The sequence below is a fragment of the Rattus norvegicus genome, chromosome 19 (genome assembly GCF_021556685.1).
Source record: "Rattus norvegicus strain SHRSP/BbbUtx chromosome 19, alternate assembly SHRSP_T2T, whole genome shotgun sequence".
Taxonomy (NCBI): domain Eukaryota; kingdom Metazoa; phylum Chordata; class Mammalia; order Rodentia; family Muridae; genus Rattus; species Rattus norvegicus.
Genome location: NC_141552.1, coordinates 28,419,403 through 28,441,796, shown reverse-complemented (window position 1 = coordinate 28,441,796; position 22,394 = coordinate 28,419,403). Strand labels below are relative to the sequence as shown.

The window sequence follows — 22,394 nt, the reverse complement described above, 5'->3', positions numbered from 1 at the left end:
TAGCACCACGCATAGAGGGCTGAGCCCTCCTACATCAATCATTAACCAAGAAAATGCCCTAGAAACTTGCCTACAGGCAATGTGATGGAGGCATTTCCTCAAGCTTCTCTGTACTCACATGAACATACACAAAACAAAGAAACAAGCAAATAAATAAAATAATAAATAAAAACAACTAAAACTTCCCCAAGACAGACATTGACCCACTTTTGAATTTCTAAACAATGTTTTATTTTACAAGTTGAAGCAATAAGGTTAAGTATTTTCCCTTTAATGCATTTGTACAAAATACCATGTGATGTTATAGTCTCAAAGACAAGAAGTGTTATGTCTTTACAAAATCTTCTGTGGAATAATTCCCCTTTAGCTTCAGGTTCTCAAACATGGCTGACCCTCCTGATCAGAGCTCAACATGTTTCCAGTGGGATGGTTCCTCTGCTGCCTCCTTGGCCCTGAGCTCAGACCAAAAAGCCACTTCTTTGTCCTTCAGCCTCTGGGCTGCCTGAGTTGAGGCACCAATCTTCAGGTACCCTTCCTTCTGGTCATATTCTGGCCAATGGGGCAGCCCTCCCCCATTAGGGCTCCTGTGAACAGAATTAAAAGAAAAAAAGAAAAGAAAAGTAAATCACCACAGCAACTGTGCTGTCCCCATGGTGCTCTGAGAGTTTTCAAGAAAGCGTTGATGGATCTCTGCCAAGAAACTACCTTGCACACCTATGCCAATTCTCCACCTCCTAGGGCAGCCTGCTCATGTTTAGAAAGTCCTAGGTTATTTAGACCTTAGCTCTCCTCCAAATCCTCACACGTTAAAAGCTGATGCTCAGCTAACACTTCTGTTAAGGCTAATGGAGGCATCGAGAGGTGGTACCTACTTGGGAGAATTGGGTCACTGAGGGTCTGCTCTGCAGCATGTTGAGTCTCCAACCCTTTACCTCAGTTCTTCCTGACTACACACATGTGCTTGCGCGCGCGCACGCGCGCACGCGCACACACACACACACACACACACACACACACACACACACACACACACACACATCCCAAACAAAGAAAGAAAGCAAAACAAAACAAGACAACTAAGTCAGTTTCCTGACTGCCAAGAAACGAGGAGCTGGCTCTCCCCGAAAGTCACCACAGTCCACTTTGTCACAGTCTCACAGTGAACATTTCAAGAGAAAGTCAGAGTCAAACAAAAATCAAGCCTTCATCCTTGAACTTGATGAACCTTGGGTATTTTGTCTCAGCAGTGCAAAGATGTTAACACATAGAATTACTACTAAAAGTATTACTCAAAAGTGGATCTCTCTGAGATTAACCCCCCCAATGTGGTGGTTCTGAAGAATTGTGTTTTAAAAACCCTGGGTTGTGAAGGAGTTTGGGAATGTTTGTAGTGTGCCATATAAAGTGCAGAATGCAGTAGGTGGGGCTTAAGAGGGATTCTAGTAGGTTTTAGTAGGTAAAGAAGCCAAGTTCGTGATGATTCAGAAGAGAAGGGCATATGGATTAGAGGCCATTCACACATGATCACAACAGATTTACTTGTATTTGTCCATTCAGATATTGTATGGGTAACTGAGTTTAAGAATGAGAGTATTCACTGGTGGAGGACATTCAAAGATACTCTAGCATCTAGGTATGTTTATTTTCTACGTTTATTTTCTTTTGTTGTTGTTGTTCTTGATTATATTTGCAATGAGATTTATAAGCAAAAACAACAACATGAAGATTAGAAAAACACAATCTTCCCAAACAACAATAAAAAAAACCCAAATAAACCCACAAAAACCAACCCCCTCACAACCCCTACCGCTGTAGCCAAGAACTATGATTAAGGCTGTGTAGAAGGAGAGCCTATGTTAAGGAGTCTGCTTCATTAAGAAGCCAGAGTTTCAGGCACCAAATCAAAATGAAAGCTCCTCCCAGGACTTTTCAGGAGTTGGGAAGAACAAAGTTCACAGGCTTGAAACTAGCCTAAAAGTCTCGTTTCCCTTTGTTCTTATTCTTCACCCACCTTTGCCCCTGACTTTTTTTGTCATTTATATTTGCAACTGTTTCTCTATTTCTATACCACAGCCGTCATAGACATATAATGTGAAGGCATAAACTTCATCCAGAGGTTCTTCTTTGAGAAAGTTACACTCTAGGTTCCTGCCCCAGGGTTGCCTGGAGAATTAATTCTCCGATATTTTTCCCTTCAGGTTCAGACACTCAGAGACTACTGCAGATGATGACCCACAGTATCTGGTGACACCCGATGCTGTAGGTCAACCTTGGCATTGTCCAGATGGGTGTGGTTTTGCAGGCATGCAGAGTGCAAGTGCAGTGAAGTCATCAAGGCTTCTGCATAGATTGCAAAGGAAAGAGGTGGAGGCCAGCAAGTGTGTGGAAGGTTTGAACTCCCTGCCAGCAGCATTAAAAAGTATGATGTGTAAATCTGTGAGAGGAACGTTGATGTGACTCTGTATAGAAAGACTAATAAGTTAGAAATGCCAGGATTTGAACCTTCTACCTAGGGTATGTTCACACCATGAGCACAACCTACCCTAGGGAGACTTTGGGAGCCAAAGACTTTGGGGTAAGGACTTCCTAAGCCTTTTAGACATGAGGGATTACTATCAGCCCTATTGAATTGATCCTCAGCTAAAAGTGTACTTATATATAAGTACACTGTAACTGTCTTCAGTGGGCATCAGAGCTCTTTACAGATGGTTGTGAGCCACCATGTGGTTGCTGGGAATTGAACTCAGGACCTCTGGAAGAGTAGTCGGGTACTCTTAACCGTTGAGCCATCTCTCTAGTCCCCATCCCTTCTTTTAAGCTAAACTATCTCAAAAGCTCCATCAGAGTTCCCATCTGATTACTCCAGCCTTCATTGTTGGAGTGCTATGGTCACAGGACAGTCGGACGGCCACTCAAACATTAGAAGACACTTCACTCCAATAAGTCTGACCATAACCCATCCCCCAGATATGTCCCTTCTCTGGCATAAGACTCACCCATTCCGAGCAAAGTTGGCCCAGTATTTCATCACCATTTTGCTGAGATTGGTCTCCTCTTCTGAGGCACCATCTGTGGGGAAGAAAGAGTAAGCTTCAGCTACTTACCAAGTGGCCTCCTTGTTTGTTTGTTTGTTTGTTTGTTTGTTTTGCAGTCACATAGTAGGAGTGATTCTGATCATTGCCACCATCTTGGGAGCTTGTTAGAAGTTCAGAGTCTTAACTTTTCCACATCTTACTATATTAGAACCTACCTTTTAAGAACATGTTGGCTGATAGTCTAAATTCAAGTTAAGAATAGCTTCCCATAGATTGACTTCCTTTGTCACCCATGCACGCACGCCTGACCCAAACCTCACAACTGTGAGTTTCCTCAGTCTTTGTAGGGTTGCTGGCTCTTGGGTCTTTTCTTAATCTCTCTCTCCAAAGTTCCTAAGATATCACCAAATAGGGAGAGGTCCAGAGAGACTGATAGCTTGGGAAACATGAGTTAGATTGCTAGTTATACGTAACTACAAGAAGCAACGCATTGAAGACAGCTGTGAAAACCTCCCTTAAGTATCACATTACACATTGGTGCTAGAGAGTTGGCTCGGGGGATCAGAGGACTGGCTGTTCTTCCAGAGGTCATGAGTTCAATTCCCAGCAACCACATGGTGGCTCGTAGCCATCTGTAATTGGATCCAAAGCCCTTTTCTGGTGTCAGCGACAGTGTGTTCATTTACATAAAATAAATAAATAAATCTTTTTAAAAATTATCACATTACACAAGATGGCCGATATATGACCCACTCTGTAGACAGACAGACAGATGGGTAAAACATGATAGACCTTGTTCAGAGTTAGAAATGAAATGTTTTCTCACTTATATCCCAGCATGCTCTTAGGGAAGGAAAGTCCATCAGTGGCACCCTTCTCCCAAACTGGAACATGTGATTGGCCTATGATCTCTCTTACTGATGTTATAGACCATGATTCTGAGAGTAACTATGGCTGAGGACACATGAACAGAAGCTTCCTTCCTGTGTGTGAAGGCTCAGGACTGTCAACCTAGTTACAGAGGGTCTAGAAAGATAAACTGGGGAGAAAAGGAGAAACTTGAACAAGGTTGTCAAGCCAGGACCCAAATTCAGGCCTCCAAATGCCAAGGCCACAGGCAGCAAAGAGAGACATTACCTTTTAAAAATGGAGATCCAAATACTGAGAAGAGTTCATCACCATGGTCTCCGATCACTGTCTTGGGCCTCATGGCTGATACAAAGCTTGGGCGATACTCAAATTCATACATGAAGGTGGGGGCTCCAGCATCTGTGGAGACATGGATTCATTGCAGAGCTCACATGTGCATGGTGCCAAGATCTCAGACCTTGCACTAAGATCCCTGTTTATGTGCACAGTGTTTCAGGGAAGCCCAGAGACTTGATCAGGGCTGCGCAACTAACTGGTCCACTTGGAATAAAGGCAGTTAAAAACACAAATATGTGCACAAATTGAACATGCATTCCTTCAAGGAATTGCAAAGCTTAGATTTTGTGTTTCATACCTCACTTCTTCCTTGCTTAGGAAGTATTAAGCCTTAAGATGCAAGGTGGCATCAAAGAAAGAGGCATCAAGGGAAAGAGAACTTGTCTCTTGACTTGCTCCTTCTCTTCTCTGTCTCCCCTCTCACCACCAGAGATCATGTCGTTGGTCCAAGATGCTCCAGTGTTCTCTTGCTCACAGAACAAGAGGACTTGCAGAAGAGAAGAAGATGGAAGGAGACAGAAGGTTTATTTCAAGAGATTGTAGCCAAGCCTGGGCTAGGTTCCCAGCATTAGGTCAGGAGGCATAGCAACCTCCAGTTGATTGTAGCCAGGGTACAAAGCACTCACAATATTAACCACCAAGGAGAGATAAAACCCCAGGAGCAACTGAGAGAAGAGCTTCACAATCAAGGAAGGACCAACCAAACCTACATCCAGTGTCTCAGAGGAAATTTCATGGGCAGGGAGAGCAGGGTGATATCATCAATGTGCTGGAGGAAAGTAACTCTCAATTTCAAGCACTGTGCTTAGGACAGGGGCCCCTCAGAAGTGAGAGAGACATAGAAGCTCTCCTAGCCAGAGGCTGTGGATCTCATTGCCTCTGGGCCTGCCCCAGAGGAATGGCTAAAGCAGGTCTTTTAAACTAACATTCCAAGATAGCAATAAATAACGTGAGATATCAAGCCATATTGGCAAAGAGAGCCACAGGCAGGGCACCCTAGGATTCTAGTGATGATACAAAGTTTTATCCTTCACATTTTGAGGGGCCATCAGAAAATTCCCACTAGTGATTATAGCGGGATAGCCCATTAACTAATGTACTTACAATAAATGGCCACCCAAATGATGTGTGTGTGTGTGTGTGTGTGTGTGTGAGTGTGTGTGTGTGTGTGTGTGTGTGTGTGTGTGTGTGTGTGTGTGTATATTTTCTAGGCAAAAATATAGAGTTCTTACCCAGAATCAATGCTACACTATTACTAGCTTAATATAGTCTGATGGAAGAGGTACCAAAAAAACATAAGGGTAGACAGGAAGCAAAACCATTAAGTAGAAATACAACACAAATACAGAAAAGATACAAAACATGCCCTTACATAACAGCAGAAAGCCCCAAGGGAAGACACCAAGAAAGGAGGGACACATCCACAAAACAACCAAATAACAACTCCCAGACAGTGCTTGTAAACCCTTGCTATCAAATGTCATCTTCTGAAGTACAAGAGACAGTCGGAAAGCATGTTTAAACAGCACAAGTATAGGCTCCCACAAAACCCCTTATCTCTAAAGAGGTACATAGATTAGAAATAAATGGATGAAAATAGCTATCGTATATCAAGAGAAGATAGAGAGAAGTGGTAGCTGCAGTCATATCAGACAGAAAGCCGAGTTCAAACAGTGCAAGAATCTGGACCTGGTAGCTCACACTTGTAATCCCAGTACTTAGGTTGAGGTGGGGGGATTGCTGTAGATCTGAGGTCAGTTCTAAAATGTAAGTTTTAGAAAAGTCTAGGTTACAGAATGAGAACTTCCGTAAAAGCAATAACAACAACAACAACAGCAACAACAACAACAGCAGCAACAACAACAATGACAACAACAACAAAAAACAAAAAACTAAAAAAAAAAGACCCCATGAACTGAGATAGATTCAGAGCATCAATGGCAGTGTCAATCACTGCCAATGATCAATCAACACACCAATGGCAAACAGACACAGCGCACAACAATGGTAGACACAGACACAACATCAGAGCCATTAGATAAGCATGACAACTAATAGGTTTCCCAAAGGGAGACGGGGTGCCCAGTAGACTCTAGTCAGCTGGCATATACTTCCCAAGGAAGCCTCCTTGTCTAGAAACATTAGGTGCAACTGAAGAGCGCTCCAGTCTGTGCCTATTCAGTCTGCTGGCCGAGCTTGTCACATGAAGGAAGGAAGTATCCTAGACAACAAGACAGGGAGAACTGTAGACAGAAGAGAACAGCAGTGGCAGAGACAGCTGAACTGCAGAAGTGGGCACAGCTCACCAGCCTGAGAACAGTCAGGGTGGGAGGAAGATTTTCAGAATTAACGAGGGCAAGGGCTGGGATGACATGAAAGGGGGCAGGAGCTAGAGAGGAAGAGCATGCCAGATTGCTGAGGAGTCTTCAGTGACAAGTGTCTCAACCCCTAGGTCAGAACCTGTAACACTAGCCAGTATTTAGGGCTAAGGAATCCCAACCTCCTGACTTTACAGAATGTAACTGAATGCCATATATGTACAAGCACCCACAAGAGCATTATTCTGACTGTCTAGAGGATCCAGTGTGGGGGAAGAGAGGAGTTGGAGAGAAGAAAGGGATGAAGACAGGAAATGATGTCCTGTCTTTCTACTGGAGACGGAATCTACAAGTTCTGTCTCCCCACTGTTAGGCATTTCAGCTAAGGTCCCTCTTTTTGAGTCCTAAGTGTCTCTTGTCTCCCAGGTCTCTTGTACATTCTAGAGGGTCCCCTCACCTCAGTTAAATTGAATGATACATTTTTTAAAATCCCATAAATTGACCTGAAACATGAGAGAAGGAGACCTCAAGACCTTTGGGGCTCCAAGACATCAGATGTGTAAATAATGAACACATAAGGAGACTTCCACGCATGAAGCACAGAAAATATTTTCAATAAAAACATGGAAGAAAATACCCCCAAATCTAAAGAAAGATTCCTGTGAACATACAAGAGTCCCACCAAATAGAAGACAAGGATCTACTGAATAGGGGTAAGTAAAGAATGCTCCATGCCATGTTATAACTGAAGTGTTGAAAAAAAAACAGAAAAAATGATATTAGATGATGTAAGACAGAATGTCAGGTCATGCATAAAGGAAGGCCATTTGGGTTTATAGCTGATTATTTAACAGAGTCTGTTCAATCCAGGAAAGACAAGAAAGATGGATGTCTGGTTCTGAAAGACCACAGCTGCAAACTCAACCAACTTTCTGGTATAGTTAAAGGAAAACCCGGAACCTTCCCTTACGGGAGCAGGCTAATGGAATTAATGAGCACTAAGGTACCTCGTAAAGGGGTACATTAAGGAATGCTTCAGACGGAAGAGAAGATGAAGGGACCACGGGAGCAAAATAGAAGTGCAGTCGGCAAACAGGAAGCAAAACACAACCACAGAAACAGAAACGGGAGGCATCAACCTTTGAAAATAACACCAATGCTCTTTATTATCCAAACAAAAAGACGTCACTAGCAGCTGGTCTAAGAAGACAGAGTCCATCTTTTTGCTGCCTCCAGGAAAACACACCTCTTATCATGTTTTAAGCAACTGAAACCTGGAAAACCAAAAGTCTAGCTATTCTGATATTAGACAAAATAGACTTTGAACCAGAAGGAGTCAGAAGAAACAAACAAAATCACGTCATACTGATCAGGTTGAACAATCTACCAAGAGGACATTTCAATTGTAAACGTTGTGCCCAAACAAGTACACCCAATTCCTAAAACAATTTCTTTTAGGTATAAGCTACATATTAATCTTAGCACAATAGGTAACATTAATTAATACCCTATCCTCACCGATGGGCAAGTCATCTGGAAAAAAGAAAATGAAACAGAGACGCATTGAAGTCAAATGAAATCAGAATTAGATGCCTAGAGGCAACTCACTCAAACACTTCAGGAAAAACTCTCTCATGGAATTCTTCTAAAGTGGTTCATAGTTTAGGACACAAGTCAAGAATTCACATATGTAAGAAAATTGAAAAGCTTTGTGTATTGGAAAAAGTTAGGAATCAGCAAGAAAAAGTATAGAGGATGCTATGACTCATAATGATTAAGCATCATAAAATTCAATGATGAATGGATCGTTGAAGAAGTCAAGGAGGAGCTGAAAATTACCCCTCATACTGAATAGAATGAGACCACGACATACCAAAGCCTATTAGACAAAGTGAAGACAGTCCTAAGGGAAAAGCTCTTTAGCTCCAAATGCCTACAGTAAAAATGAGAAAGGGAAGGTCAAGACAGCTCAGCAGGTAATGATGCTCGAAGCACACAATGGGAATTGAGTTCAACCTTCAGAACCCAGGAAAGGTGGAAGGAGAGAAGTAACTCCTTGTCCTTTGATATAAAGAAGCAATCATGGCACCTGTGAGCTATGGCTCCTGCTGGGTCAATACACATCTGCCTTTCCTTTCAGGAAAAGGAGCCTAAAGTCTCCTTCTCCTTGTTCTCCAGAGCTCTTCAGTTGCAGCGAAGATGAACACACGCTGGGCAGCTCTCCAGATCGAGGTCCGCATTTTCTCTACGTTAGCTTCTTACCTCCCAATGGTGTTCTCTGGGAATATCTGCTAAATTAAACTGCATTGGGCCTTTTCCTTATAGATCTTTACTAACAGAGAAGGCAAAACAGCATTGTTGACCATCTAGAATCAACTTTTGAGGCCTGACCTCAATAGCTTTCATATCTACCGATGCCAAAGGGTAGGCATATCAGAGACCTAGAAGTTCGACTTGTAGTCATCTCCCATCTGACACCTGAAACTCACCTCTGTGGCTTCGAGACACCATCACTGATGGGACACCAAATATCACATCTGCAACCAAGTCCTGGAACAGGTCTTTCCTTTTGGCAGGGTCATCTGTCCCTCCGAAGTACTTCTCAGCAACCACTGGAATCATTTTCTCAGAGATTTTCTGAAGTGGATCAGAAAGTGACCATCTCACTGGGTGGGGAATGGGCCTCCTGGCAGTCAGTTAAGGATTCACTGATCCTAAACTACCTCAGTGGTTACCACAACCTCCAGGTGTTGCTCATGGAAGTCTGGAATAAACTCTTTAGCTTTTGAGCTTCACTTTCTCTTGACATTGGTGTTAATTAATTGCTGTTTGAGTTTAGGTACCTACTCTGTGCACTATGTGTCACTGGCTTTGGTGGAAGAGACCCACATGCCTGAAGAGACCTCATATTAAAAAATTGTTCTTCAGTGGACGTTCTTTCCAACTGTCCCTACAGAAGAACTTGGATTGCTTTTTTTTTTTTTTAAATCTCACCCCTGGTCCTCTTGAGAAAAGTATTGTATTGCTATTTTCTCAAGTTCACTGGGGAAAACGCATAATTTATATTCACACAACTAAGTTCAGAATTAACCTTTCTTGAAAAATGAGATGAAGAAAGACATGGGTCATATGATTTGCTAGTTAGTAATTTCTCTTTAAATTTACAAATCCTAGAATATCTATTAACCTATAGATCACAGCAGTCCATATGTCATAAAACCAAAACTAAAAAAAAAAAAAAAATTGTAAGAAATCTGGTCTCTATCTAATTTGCATCCAAATATCTCCATAAGTAAGACTTATGCCTCCCATGCCTAAATGTTTGTTTGTGATGGTCTCCATGGTCTTGGTTTGGCTAACTAGAAAACTGAATCTTTTCCTCTAAAACGTGTCCTGAACTCAATTGAATATTAACAGAGGAGTCACAAGTGTGGGTTCAACACACCTGGGAGGTAAAGCAGGTAAATGAAAAGAGTAGGAGCTTAAGCATAGGTTTTCCACCATCGAACTGGTCTTTAACTGGAGAACATCACCAACCTTCTTTCCTTCTCAATCAATTCCCACCATTCCCTAGAGTCTTACCAGTGTTGGGTAGGACTTCCACAAGAGGGATTTGGCTGTTTTCTGGTCCAGTTTGCCTTCGGAGAGTGGATAGCCCATAAGCTGTTAATCAAATGATTAAGCGTTGTGAATCGTGGAGAAGTAAAAAGAGCCAAAGGCCAACCAAGGAAACCAAAGTGGACTGAGGTGGAGTTGGGCTTCTTGACAGACATGGGAGTTTAAAATGTTGAGAAAAAAGTCAACAAAACCAATGCCCATATAAAAATGAATACAAGTAACATAGAGAGGACACATAATAAAGGTACTGATGACATCGAAAGCTACAATGTTCCTCGAGGCAGAGGGGGAGCATTCAGGTCAGGGTCATATAGAAGCTAAGGGCTCAGAGACAGAAGACATAGGCCATACCCCACCAGTCCAAATTCAACTGCAAGAGGAAGCAAAACCAAATATTATGTCTGTGTCTCTATGTTCCTATGATGCCCTCTGAGGTCTTTCTGTGTTGGGGAACCTTGCTATTAAGGTAGCAGTCCCCTATCTCCCCATGACTCAGTGGCTTTCTGATGTCAGTGTGAAATGAGGAACTCCCTCCTCTGTCTGTCTTTGTCTGGACAGTGTCCCTGGACACCGGTGACTGACCTTGGCTGAAAAGAGACCCTATTCAGAGCTCTCTGCAGAGCAGCATAACTCAGCATACATGTCCCACTCTGGCTCCTAGCCTGCATGATAATTAGGTGCTGTATCCATCAGCCCTTTCAGCTTGCTTGATGTCATGGCCAATTAGCCCTTTCCTCTCATACCCCTAAAAACGCCCATATATACCCTATCCCTGAAACAATAAAGTAGACTCATCTCAATGCAGTGGTCCTCAGAGGTCATTCCATTGACACTCCTGGCCCTATGAACCCTGCTATCCACCTCTGCCCCCTTTCTCCTGTCAGGCTGTTAGCCAACAGCCTCCAGGGAGAAAGGGAGAGGACACTCCTGCACAACTCTGGGAACGTGCTGGCCCAGTCTACATTAGCACTCAGAGATCTGCTCTAGTTTCCTTCTAACATAGAAGCCACACGCCAGACTGATACCAGGACCCTAAAATGGCTTCTTGAGAAGGCTCATCATTTCCACTAGAAAGCTTGGTGGTGCAGCCAGGGCCCTGAGTCGCTGGAGTGGCTACTTTAGAAAGTTTCCAATTATTAATCCCGTCTCTGGCCCAGATATAAATTAGCACTTCAAAGCTCTTCATCAAGAGCTCTCAAAACACATTTACTTGAAAAGTTTCAAGCCTCTCTGAATGGTAGTCTTCTGGGTGCATAAGCCTGGATCAGAGCAGGGAGGATGATGGTTGCGCCTCTGTGGAGTGTATCTAAGAGGTCTGTGCATCCTCACCGTTGGAATGATCCAGCCAAACTCTTGCTTGTTGATGCCCACTATGTAGGGGACTGTGTTGAAACTCTTCTCAGCCAGGATCTCTTCTGGTGTCTTTGGCAGCACCACTCCGTCAATCACAGTAGGTAGGAAGGGATAGCTCTGGGGAAGACAGAAATTTAACCTCTATCTAGTATTCTGCCGTCTGTTACATCTGGACCCTCTCTGGATGTCTGAGAGCTTTGCCAGCACAAAGAACCCTGTGACTATGGCCATGAAACTCAGTATCTTAAGATGGACACAGTCTAGGATTCTCTAAGGAGTCAGTACTGCCAAGATGATGGTGGTAGGGAAGTCAGGAGGCTGGTTTGCATCCCAAGAAAAATATATGGCATAAAAAAAGGGTGTCTCAAAGCTCAGACAATATGTTGCATTAAAAATATCCACGTATATGTTAATTTGGGTTAATATGTTAGTTTGGGTTAATTGGGTTACTGTAGATAAGTCTACACTTACTGAAAACACTGAATTAGTAAATGCTGAGCTATATCTCCAAGGGGAATTAAGAGTTCCTGGGAGCCTCTGGCCACACAATTTCCACTGTTGTTCTTAATGAGGTAGTTTGTATTTAATGACACCTTATAGAACACATATCTCTTACAAATTATTAGTTAAACATCAAATTAATTTATAACAAAGGAGTGATTGGGAAAGGATGTTTCTGACCACAGTCTAAGCGAGTATACATTTCCTTGTTTTCTGTTTCACAATCCTGCTTTTGTCTTTCTTTGTCTTTCATTTTCATTTTTTCTCTTTCCTCTCCTTTCCAATCTTTATCACATGATCACTCCTCAGAATAACACCCTTCCCTCTGCTTCCTGACAGCTTTCACAGACTAAAGTCTCTGCGTCCTCTTTTGGATGCACTGTGATGTTGCCTCATCAACACTGAATCAAGGCCCAAAGCATCACAGCCGACGAAAGCTCACTCTCTACATGTGTTTCTTCTGTCATGTGCCTCACAACCACCCATGTTGGGAGCATGGAAGCTCTTCACCATTATTCTTGAGAACATCTTCAACAGAGAAATTACTTGAAACAGTAAATAGTTGTCAAGATACAGCATTGCGGGCTGGAGAGATGGCTCAGCGGTTAAGAGCACTGACTGCTCTTCCAGGGGTCCTGAGTTCAAATCCCAGCAACCACATGGTGGCTCACAACCATCTGTAATGGGATCTGATGCCCTCTTCTGGTGCGTCTGAAGACAGCGACAGTGTACTCACATACATGAAATAAATAAATCTTTAAAAAAAAAAAGATACAGGGTTGGGGATTTAGCTCAGTGGTAGAGCACTTGCCTAGCAAGCGCAAGGCCCTGGGTTTGGTCCCCAGCTCCGAAGAAAAAAAAAAGAAAAGAAAAAAAAAGATACAGTGTTGTATAGACCATATAGAGGTTATTTCTGAACACAAGAAAGAAATCAGGAAGACACAGTATTTCCTATTTGACTTCTGACAGGAGCCTGGGCATGACATGATTTGAGCTTATTGCTACCCAGTCCATATGGTGCAAAAGACTCTGTGTCGTAAGTGTTGAATTGGGGTTGCAAATGACATTTTCGCCAGTGACTTCACAAATACAGAATCGATAATTAATGAAGGCAGACTGAGTATGTTTATCCCTACGTAACATTGCTTTGGGAAGCAATGTTAGGTGTTAGACATAGTGAGCTCTCTTCTCAAGGTGTCTAAACTGAGACTTCATTCACTGTTTGTGAAACAAAACAAAACAAACAAAAACCAATACAAGCACCAAGCCATAATCAAACAGGCTGACAAAATAGAATATGTCCTGGGCATAATTGCTACTGCCTTAGAAAAGTTGGGCAGTGCAGAGGATCTCCTTGGATTTCATCTGAAGAAAAAGTATACTGGGACCATAAGGCACTGTTGTTTCACCATCCAAGAATGATCTGGGGAAGAACACTACCCAAATAAGGGAGAAGGCAGGCCTTTCCACACAGGTGAAGGGGTACACGTTAAGAGAGCAGAGTCAATGTGCTAAGCTCACCCAAGACAGTCAGAAGGCCTGCGTTTTGAGGCCTGCCCTGCAGCAGGATTATAGAGAGAGCCTGAGGGCTGCACCCCCTTTCTCTCCAATATATGAGCCATTTCTGGTATTCAGAGATGTGTTCAAGCACTAGTTCCATGAAGGAAATGTGTTTTTTTCCCTTTACTCTACATCTGTAATTCAGAAAGCGAAGGTCCTTAGCTCTTTTGAATCTCCAAGCAAAATCAAGTCTTTGTCATCAGAAGGAAAATGACGTGTTCTAATGTGTGTTGACACAGTCAGGTTTGGTAACCTCATGAAGAGCAGACATGAATGATGAACACAGAGGCAGAATATAGTAAATCTCAGGAGCCACACAGCCAAGAAACATGTGGAGAAGCAAATGCCTGGAAGACTGATATTAGCAACCACGAGGCGCATAGTAATTGCTAATCCTACACATGAGGAACCAAAACTACTCTGTGAGGTCAAGTGCTAGACTTAGAGGCCAGTGGTGTCCTTCTTCCTCCTCATTATGTCACTGAGCAAGTCATCTCAGAAACTCCTTAAAAAATATCCTGATTCCAATCACATCACACCTCTCAACTGCAGTGTAAAATCTTCCTACCTGATCTTCTGAACCTGTCCTGCCCCTGGATTATACAGTGAATTTCTATACTGTTGTCCAAACGGACTTCATAGCTAGATATGATGTCCTATGAGTCTAATTGCTGGAAATTGAAGAGGGGAAGACAGGAGAATCACAACTTAAATGACAGCCTAGACTTCATAGTAGGACTGTGTCTCATCAAAGCTAATAAAACCAAGATAGCATAAATATCCACCATCACATTTTGAAGCTCACTGACCCTATCTCTTGCTGAGTCAAAATACAAATCTTTCAAATGCTACCTTATTTTCCTCACATCTTAAGCCTGAAGCCCAAGCTTCCCTCTCCCTCTCCCTTCCTGAAACACTGATTTCCTGCAGCAGGCTTTTGCAGCTGTTTCCTCCTCTGCCTGTACTTTTACCCCCAAATTTCCCAACATCTGGCTTTCTTCCATCTCCCATTTTCTGGCTATGTCAAACTACTGGGTCAACTCTGTTCCTATCTCCCAATTTATCTTCTGTCTGTCTGACTACCATCAGATACACCGCATGTCTTGTTTGATCCGCTGTTGTGTTCTTTCAGCTCCTGGAACGGAAGCCCCCACAAGACACAGAATAGTACCATCTGTGTCACTGCTATCCCCCAGCTGCTAAATCACCTCTTGCCAAATGTCGATGGTTGGCTAACTCTCACTTCACTCTCACAGGCTTTACAGGGGGAAAGCTAGATGCAACCATAGGGCTGCACAGCTAAAGTCACTAGGTGGAAACCACTGCTGAGAGGTTGAAGGGAGGAGTTGTTGCACACTGCCGGTGTTTCATGGGTAGGAGAAGGCTGGCTTCTTTGGCTTCCACATGCTCCTTATATCATTCACCACCCCTGCGTCCTGTCAGAACTCTGTGCCTTAGTGAAGGCTGTTCAGATCCTCCCTCAGCATTTGTTCCATTACAGCATCCTTCCACAGGCTGTTATGTATGTAGAGAATGTAAATGAGAAGTGAGAGGTGAGCCCAGAAGACACACCAGGAGCTGACCAGGAGCTCTGTGTTACTGGTTCAGGCAACCTCCCCTCTCAAGGGCACACGAGAAATGATTATTATACCACAGTGGAGATTTTGCATTTATAGTTAATGGGAGCTAAAACACTGTTAAGACTCAATGCTTGTAATACAAGTTGGGGCAGCAGGTCTTACCTCTTTTGGGTTTCCAAGTAAGTCCAGTTTGAAAAGATTCTAAGAAGATAGAGACAGATAATGGGTTAAAAGTCTTTCATGTACAAACGGTGATCATTTGAACTGTGCCTCTGTACTAGGGTGCCCATCCCCCACCTCTTCCCTGCTTATGTCATGTGGCAATGATCCCAGGCTAGAAGAGGGTGAGGGGGTGTGTATCAGAAGCAAGGGGGAAAGGTCATAGAACCCAGAGTCAGGATTGATAAACTCTGGAGAGGATGTCTGCTGGCTGTGTCTATGTTTCTTTACATTCTGTCCCCCTATGCTTTTTTTTCTGGTAACAATACCCCAATTTTCCTCAAGAGAAGAGTGGAATAATATGAAAGTGATGGCAGGGACTGGGTAATCTCAAGGGGAGATGGGGGTGGATGTGGGATGGACCAGAAGAACAGGATGCTTCCCTCTTCCTCATTTCTCCATTCAAGAGTTTGGATATTTCTATGTGACTTAGAATGACCATGTCCTGAATGTAGAGAACAAATCAAGAATAGATATATGATGGTGTCCATCCTGAACAAATGGGATATAAGATTAGAGTGCTACTGTCTCTTACTTCCCTAAGAGACATGGTTATTTGGAAGAAGACAACAAAGAGTAGTGAGCTGACACAGAGGCAGGAGGATTCTCAGTGATACGTTTGTAACATCTGGATCTAGCCATGTCTTGAATTGTCTATTCAGAATATCTTAGTTACCTGAAGGTTCTGTTATAACCTGTTGTTTTTCTTCTGTTCTAGAATCATTGAAATGAGTGCTTTCATATTGCGTAAGAAAATCCTGGTACCCACAAGCTTGATGGCACGCATTCCAGCCCACCCCTGTCCTTGCTGTGTTTGCTAAGGCTTCTGTGGTCACAATGCTGAGGCAGGCAAACATAGGGAATAGCTTACTTGGGTTATGGATACACATCACTTTTAGCTATGCACTTGGCAACCCAGGACTCTTACCTTCAGGAACTTTATGCATACTCTTTTCATCTAACAATGAACCTGAGATTGATTGACAGCCTAGAACTCCCACCTGCACTGAGCTGCAGGTACATATCAATCAAAACCAAGGGATACTTTCTACCCCTAACAGCCATAAAGTCTGCCCTTCAATTTTTGAGGTGGTTTCAATATACTTGGCCCATGGGAAGTGGCACTGTGTGGAGTTAATAGAGGAGGTAAGGTCTTGTTAGGGGAAGTGCGTCACTGTAGAGGCAGGGCTTTGAGGTCTCATATATATGCTCAAGTCTGGCCTGTGTTACCCAGTCCCCTTCTGCTGCCTGTGGATCAAGATGTAGAACTCCTGTCTCCTCAGCACTAAGTCTGCTTGCATGCTGCTGTGCTTCACCATGATGATGATGATGATGATGATGATGATGATGATGACGATGATCATGATAATGAACTGAAACTCTGAAAGTGTGAGTCAGCCCCAATTAAAACCCTTTTTTAATGACAATTGTCTTGTTTATGGTGTCTCTTCACAGCAATGGAACCCTAAGTAAGGCAGAGGTATTTCGGAATATATCTAGGTACAGAATATAGGTGTTGATCTGACCTGAACTAGTTTTTGTTGCAAATGCAATAAGATAAACTGTGCCCATTGGGAGAACATTTAGGAGAAATCTTCTGTGTGCTATAAGCATACTTGGGCATGTATATAATAAAAATCAAACACATTATGGGATGGAACAGACATTGTTAGAAAAGACTTACATAATCCAAGTCTGTCAATCAAACTAGGGATGCACCCAATCTATGTCACCCTAGCAACTGAACTCCTTCTTTTGGTCCTCGTGATAGAAAGCCCTAAACATTTCTTGGAACCCTTACGTACTCTCACTCATTGCCACTCCTGGCATTGTATTTCATTATGATATGTGTTATCATTTTACCTTTGGATAAAGTTTTCTTCATTGCTACTATGAAATCTGGGAGGGCTTGCATTTCAATTTATTGAATAAAAGGCCAATGACTTGGACTCCCCCGTACAGATCCTAACCACTAGTAATTACACTGCACTTTAACTATTAGGCATCACCTAGATGATGAGGTAACTGCTGAGATCTTCTTCACTGTGGGGCACGCCTCTGTCAGTGAAAGGGTACACTGTGTGTGTGTGTGTGTGTGTGTGTGTGTGTGTGTGTGAGTGCACACACCTCTTGGCACAATGGATAAACAAATGGAAGCACTTCCTCCAGATCTCAGATGATCTCACGGTGTGCCGGGATCTTAGGTCCCCTGCCTTTTCCAAAGTCACCAACTATTTCTGAATAATCTAGGCCTCTTGTATCACACAGGGACACTTGAAATATTTGCTTTCTTCTGCTGTTAGGATACAGATGTCTAAATTCTGTGATTATCTTGGGCTCCTTTTAAAAACCTAATGGCCAAAGCATCAAGTCTATATTGACTCAACTCATGGACAAACAGGGAGAATCCATTAGGGGTCAGTGACAGGAGTATCCTGGAGTATCCATTGTCCATATAGATAGGCCAACAGTTTGGTTGGTTGAGTTTATTTATATCAATGCTCAGCCACACACACCCCCAATGTAGTTGTTCTTAAGACCTTACATGCTCTTTGTATGTTTGTCCTGCTATGTTTCCTTGTGAGGGAAGAGTCCCATGACTGTCCAACAAATCTCAAATGTGATTTCTCCACGAACTCGCCCTGCTAACTGTATTGAATGGGTTCTCTATCTGTACTGTCACTCCTGAATCAGTAAGTACATGCCTGATTCTCTATTAGTAGTTCGCTGTAAGACAGAAAAAAATGTTAAATTTTTGTCTGCGTTACTTCAACATGCTTTTGGATGGATGATGGATTGACAGAAGAATGGATGGCTGGGTAAAGCAGGCCAATACATGTAAGACAGGTAAGGAGTGAGAAAGAAATGTAGATATGAATTGGCTGAATTGTTCATGAATTATGGACACATTGAAAGTAGGTAAAGAAAAAGTGATATGTTACTAACATTTGATGAAAGGATATGTGCGTATGTATATATGTATACATAAGATGAGCAGAAGAATGAACTAATATAGTAGTACTATAGTATAAAAATGAATGGGGAGAAAGATATCTCTCTTAATACTCCATTTAGGCAGTGTAGGAAAAGATGGAAAATTGAGCCAGAAAATTATAAGTTAGTTTCCATATTAAATAATATTGTGATGCTTTTCTGAAAAATATGCTGAATACCCTCAACCCCCAAATCCAGAATGGTGTTTATGTGCAGGTCAGTAAGATACATCTTGAAACAAAAAATGTTCAAAAAGTAAGCTTTATAAATAGAGAGGGATATCCTGCAGTTTTCATTATGTTATTATTGGAAAACTTTTATAAAAACAGATGAAGATTGGACCTAATTACATAGAGTGACTATTGCTAGCATGTAGAATGGATATATTTACCAATTTTAATGAAGTCTCCAGGAGTTCATCCTCTGTCTTCTGGCGCAGGCAATGAACCATAACAGCTGATGTGGTGGTTTTACACCCAGAAAGAGTAGCAATCAGCTGCCAGAAATGACAGGCAGAGGTTAAAAACAATGACTTCAGCCTCCATTGATGTACATAGTGGATTCTATCCCATACTCAATTTTTTTCTCTCCCTCTTTCTATATCCCTCCCTATTTCTATCTGTCTGTCGCACTGTCTGTCTATCATCTATCTATCTATCTATCTATCTATCTATCTATCTATCTATCTATCTATCTATCTATCTATCTATCTACCTATCTACTATCTATCATCTATCATCTATCTATCTATCTATCTATCTATCTATCTATCTATCTATCTATCTATCTATCACCTATCCATCATCTATTATCTGCCTATTTATTTAGAAGATCATGTAGTTTTGGACAGTCTTGAATGTTTTTCCATAGACAAGGCTTGTCTAAAACATATAGCAACCCTCCTGCCTCTGTTTCTCAAATTCTGGAATTATAGGCAAATGTCACTATTCTTGGGTCTTACAAACAAATTATAAAGACAAGAGAAGTTTGAAGAATGTATTCTCCACCAGTAAGTCTGGGTGATGATCCTACAGAACGTTGTCTCTGCTACTAACTGGGATAGTGAAATGAGTCGAATGAATAACCAATATATCTATTACTGTTAATTATTCCCATTAATACACTTATCTCTAACAACACCAACTATACATACTGTTGTTGGGAGTGATGCCCTTGAAGCCCTCCATTGTTGATGTTATTATTATGGTTAGTGTTAAGTATGACTGGGTTCATGGAAAATCCCCAGCCAGCTGCAGAAGACTAATACGAATCTGGTGGTCAAAATTAATAATAATATGATACATCAAGATACCCAATGTGATGACCTGTAACCTTTCTGAAAAACCAACATCCTGCTGACTAATAGATATGACAAACCTGTGACATTTCTGACAACCTGTCAACATCAGCTGATTCCCTGACCACACGAATACTGTGTCCTTGGCCTGCGTAAATGTTTACTTCCCCCTCCCTCTGTTACCCATGTTATGGTATAAATTCAGGCTTGGGGAAAAATAAAATTGTCGTCTTGATCAGACTCTTGTCTTGGCGTCCTTCTTCGTGTCTCTTGTCCCCCATTCTCTCCCAGGTACCCCCCGGACTCTTCACTTACATACTGTTCTTGGGTTTCAGTACTTCTAAGGAGGCCTTTTGCTACGGAGGTTTGTCTGGTGTTAAGTATCACTTTCTTTACTTCCTAAATAGTTGGCTGTAGGTAAGTCATAGAGAAACCTTTTACCTCAGTTTCTGCACACATAGATGAGGGTGATGACTGTCCCTACTTTTAGGGTGAGTTGATGTATGTGATGTGGCTAACCGTACTAAAATGCGTGCCAGGTTGCAGGACATCTGCATACTATGATTTGTACAAATGTGGAACCTGCATAGTGGGACTTAAACAACCATAGTAGTCCTTCTCCTTCAGCCATTCTCCCTTCAAGCATCCAGCATGCCCTGAGCATTTAAGTTGAATTCCATGGAAAGAATAGCCTGAGAACCCCAGAAGAGCAAAGGGTTCTGTTCATAGTGGTACTTACATTAGCAATGGGCTTGCTATCTGTTGTAATCAGAGCAGAAGTGAGGACCACACCACTCTCAGAAATGGCCCTGTGGAAGAGGTTCTTGGCCAGAGGAGATAACACCTAGCAAGGGAAAGAAGAAGAGGAAGAGTATATGCTTACAAGAATGGCCAGTGGTTCACTTGCTCTTGAAGGCTTCCCTCAGGTGCTCTTCTGCCCTGACCATTAATTTGAGGACTGTGGTGCTCCTTGTGTCTCCTGATAGGCTTCCCAGACTTCTCTTTGGTTTTACATTCCTCCAAAAGAGAATAACAGTGGGATGGAAACAGTGACCAGAGTAAGAGACAGAATAGGACTCAGGTGGCAGGAGCTCACAAGGAAAACTGGGAAAACTGTTAACTCTGAACTTCAGACTCTGTCCCATCATTCCCGTTCTTCAGAATATAGCCAATGAATAAGAACCATGGGGGTCTGTAAAAATGTCAAAGAATGCTTATTCTTTGTTAATAGTAAAACTTGGAAACAACCCATGATTCTAATATTATAAAATTTGGTGATAATGATTTATTCCTACCATGGGATATTATGCAATTATAAAAGAGAACACCAAAGAGGTGTTTTATATTTGGGAAAATATTTATGTTCATTACTGCATATTACATTTTATCTTGGGTAAAAGAATTGAAGACCAAATGTAGTTGCACATTAAGGAAAAATAAAAGAGATTATGCATGGATGGAAGAAGACAGACAGACATATAGATGATATGGGCAGTTAAATAAAATTGTTGGGAAAGATTAGAGAAATAAACATAAAAATCTTATAGTAATAGTCTCTGGGTAACAGGAGATGGACAGCTTTACTCTTTGGATTAACTTGTATTCTTTTCTCTACTCAAACATTTATGCCTTTGAATATAAAAGCAATACAGGTTTGAAATATGTATTAATATTGGCTATTTTCTACTCAACTCCAAGGCAGAATCTTACGGCTCATAGAACCTTCTGTACTTTCTTTAAATATCCATCTGGCTCACTCTCATGCACCAAGATACTTTTCATCCCATTTGTATCTGTGAGCCTTGTTTGTGTTCCATGTCCCCCATTCCACCTCCTTTCCCTCTACTCCCACACCCACTGGCCTGGACATCCAGGTTATTTAAAGTTGGCTACCTTCCCTCTTAGGCGTGCAAAAGCTGTCATACCTCCTCAGGGGAAGCTCCATTCTGTTTTTGGACTTTAACTTTCCTCAATGAATAGTTCCGGCTTGAAGGACACCTGCTGTAACTTATGCTGAAATCAATACTTGTATTTGTACTTTTTACCTAGGGCTATAGTTCATAAAAACTGTGTGTGTGTGTGTGTGTGTGTGTGTGTGTGTGTGTGTGTGTGTGTGTGTGTGAGAGAGAGAGAGAGAGAGAGAGAGAGAGAGAGAGAGAGAGAGAGAGAGAGGGAGAGGCTGGAAAAATAAGCTTGAGCTTCACGGGAGCACAGGGGCATTTAGTCTTTAGCTGTCTACCTTCTGATGGTATGTTGTAAATAAAATCTTCTAAGCAAAGATGTTCATGGATGGATTGGATGGTGGATGGTATTTAAGGCGGTCCAGACACATAAACTTGGGGGTTTTACCTGGAGCTAGGAACACTTACAAGAGCAGAGACACTGAAACCTCCTGCAGATTCTCCAAAGATGGTCACAGAGCCTGGGTTACCCCCAAAGTTGGCAATGTTGTCCTGGACCCAGTGTAGTGCAGCCACCTGGTCCAAGTGACCCCAGTTGCCCCGGCTGTGTTCATCCCCTGTGCTGCAAGACAACATCATGACTTAGATATGTCAAAGCTAGCAAGGATCTCAATTCCTCAATTGGGATGGGGACCCCCAAACACCCCAGCATCAGGTTGTGCATTGCATCCCTGACAAGGAAGTCTATTTGATTCTCATTTATGCAGCAGTGCGCTATGCGGGGGCTCTATGCTCAACTTCCAGTAGCTTTG

The 22,394-nt window shown here is 42.3% G+C and overlaps 1 protein-coding gene across 1 annotated transcript in view; it reads right to left on the bottom strand.

Annotated features, from left to right (window-relative positions):
- Positions 1 to 211: 211 nt before the first annotated feature.
- Ces1d (carboxylesterase 1D) overlaps positions 212 to 22,394 on the bottom strand; it is a 32,042-nt gene continuing 9,859 nt past the window's right edge. The window contains 10 exon segments of the mRNA NM_133295.3: positions 212 to 584; positions 2,997 to 3,069; positions 4,173 to 4,304; positions 9,049 to 9,196; positions 10,142 to 10,222; positions 11,507 to 11,647; positions 15,334 to 15,372; positions 18,776 to 18,880; positions 20,421 to 20,525; positions 22,051 to 22,204. Coding sequence (NP_579829.3) covers positions 401 to 584; positions 2,997 to 3,069; positions 4,173 to 4,304; positions 9,049 to 9,196; positions 10,142 to 10,222; positions 11,507 to 11,647; positions 15,334 to 15,372; positions 18,776 to 18,880; positions 20,421 to 20,525; positions 22,051 to 22,204 — 1,162 coding nt within the window. The 3' untranslated portion in view covers positions 212 to 400.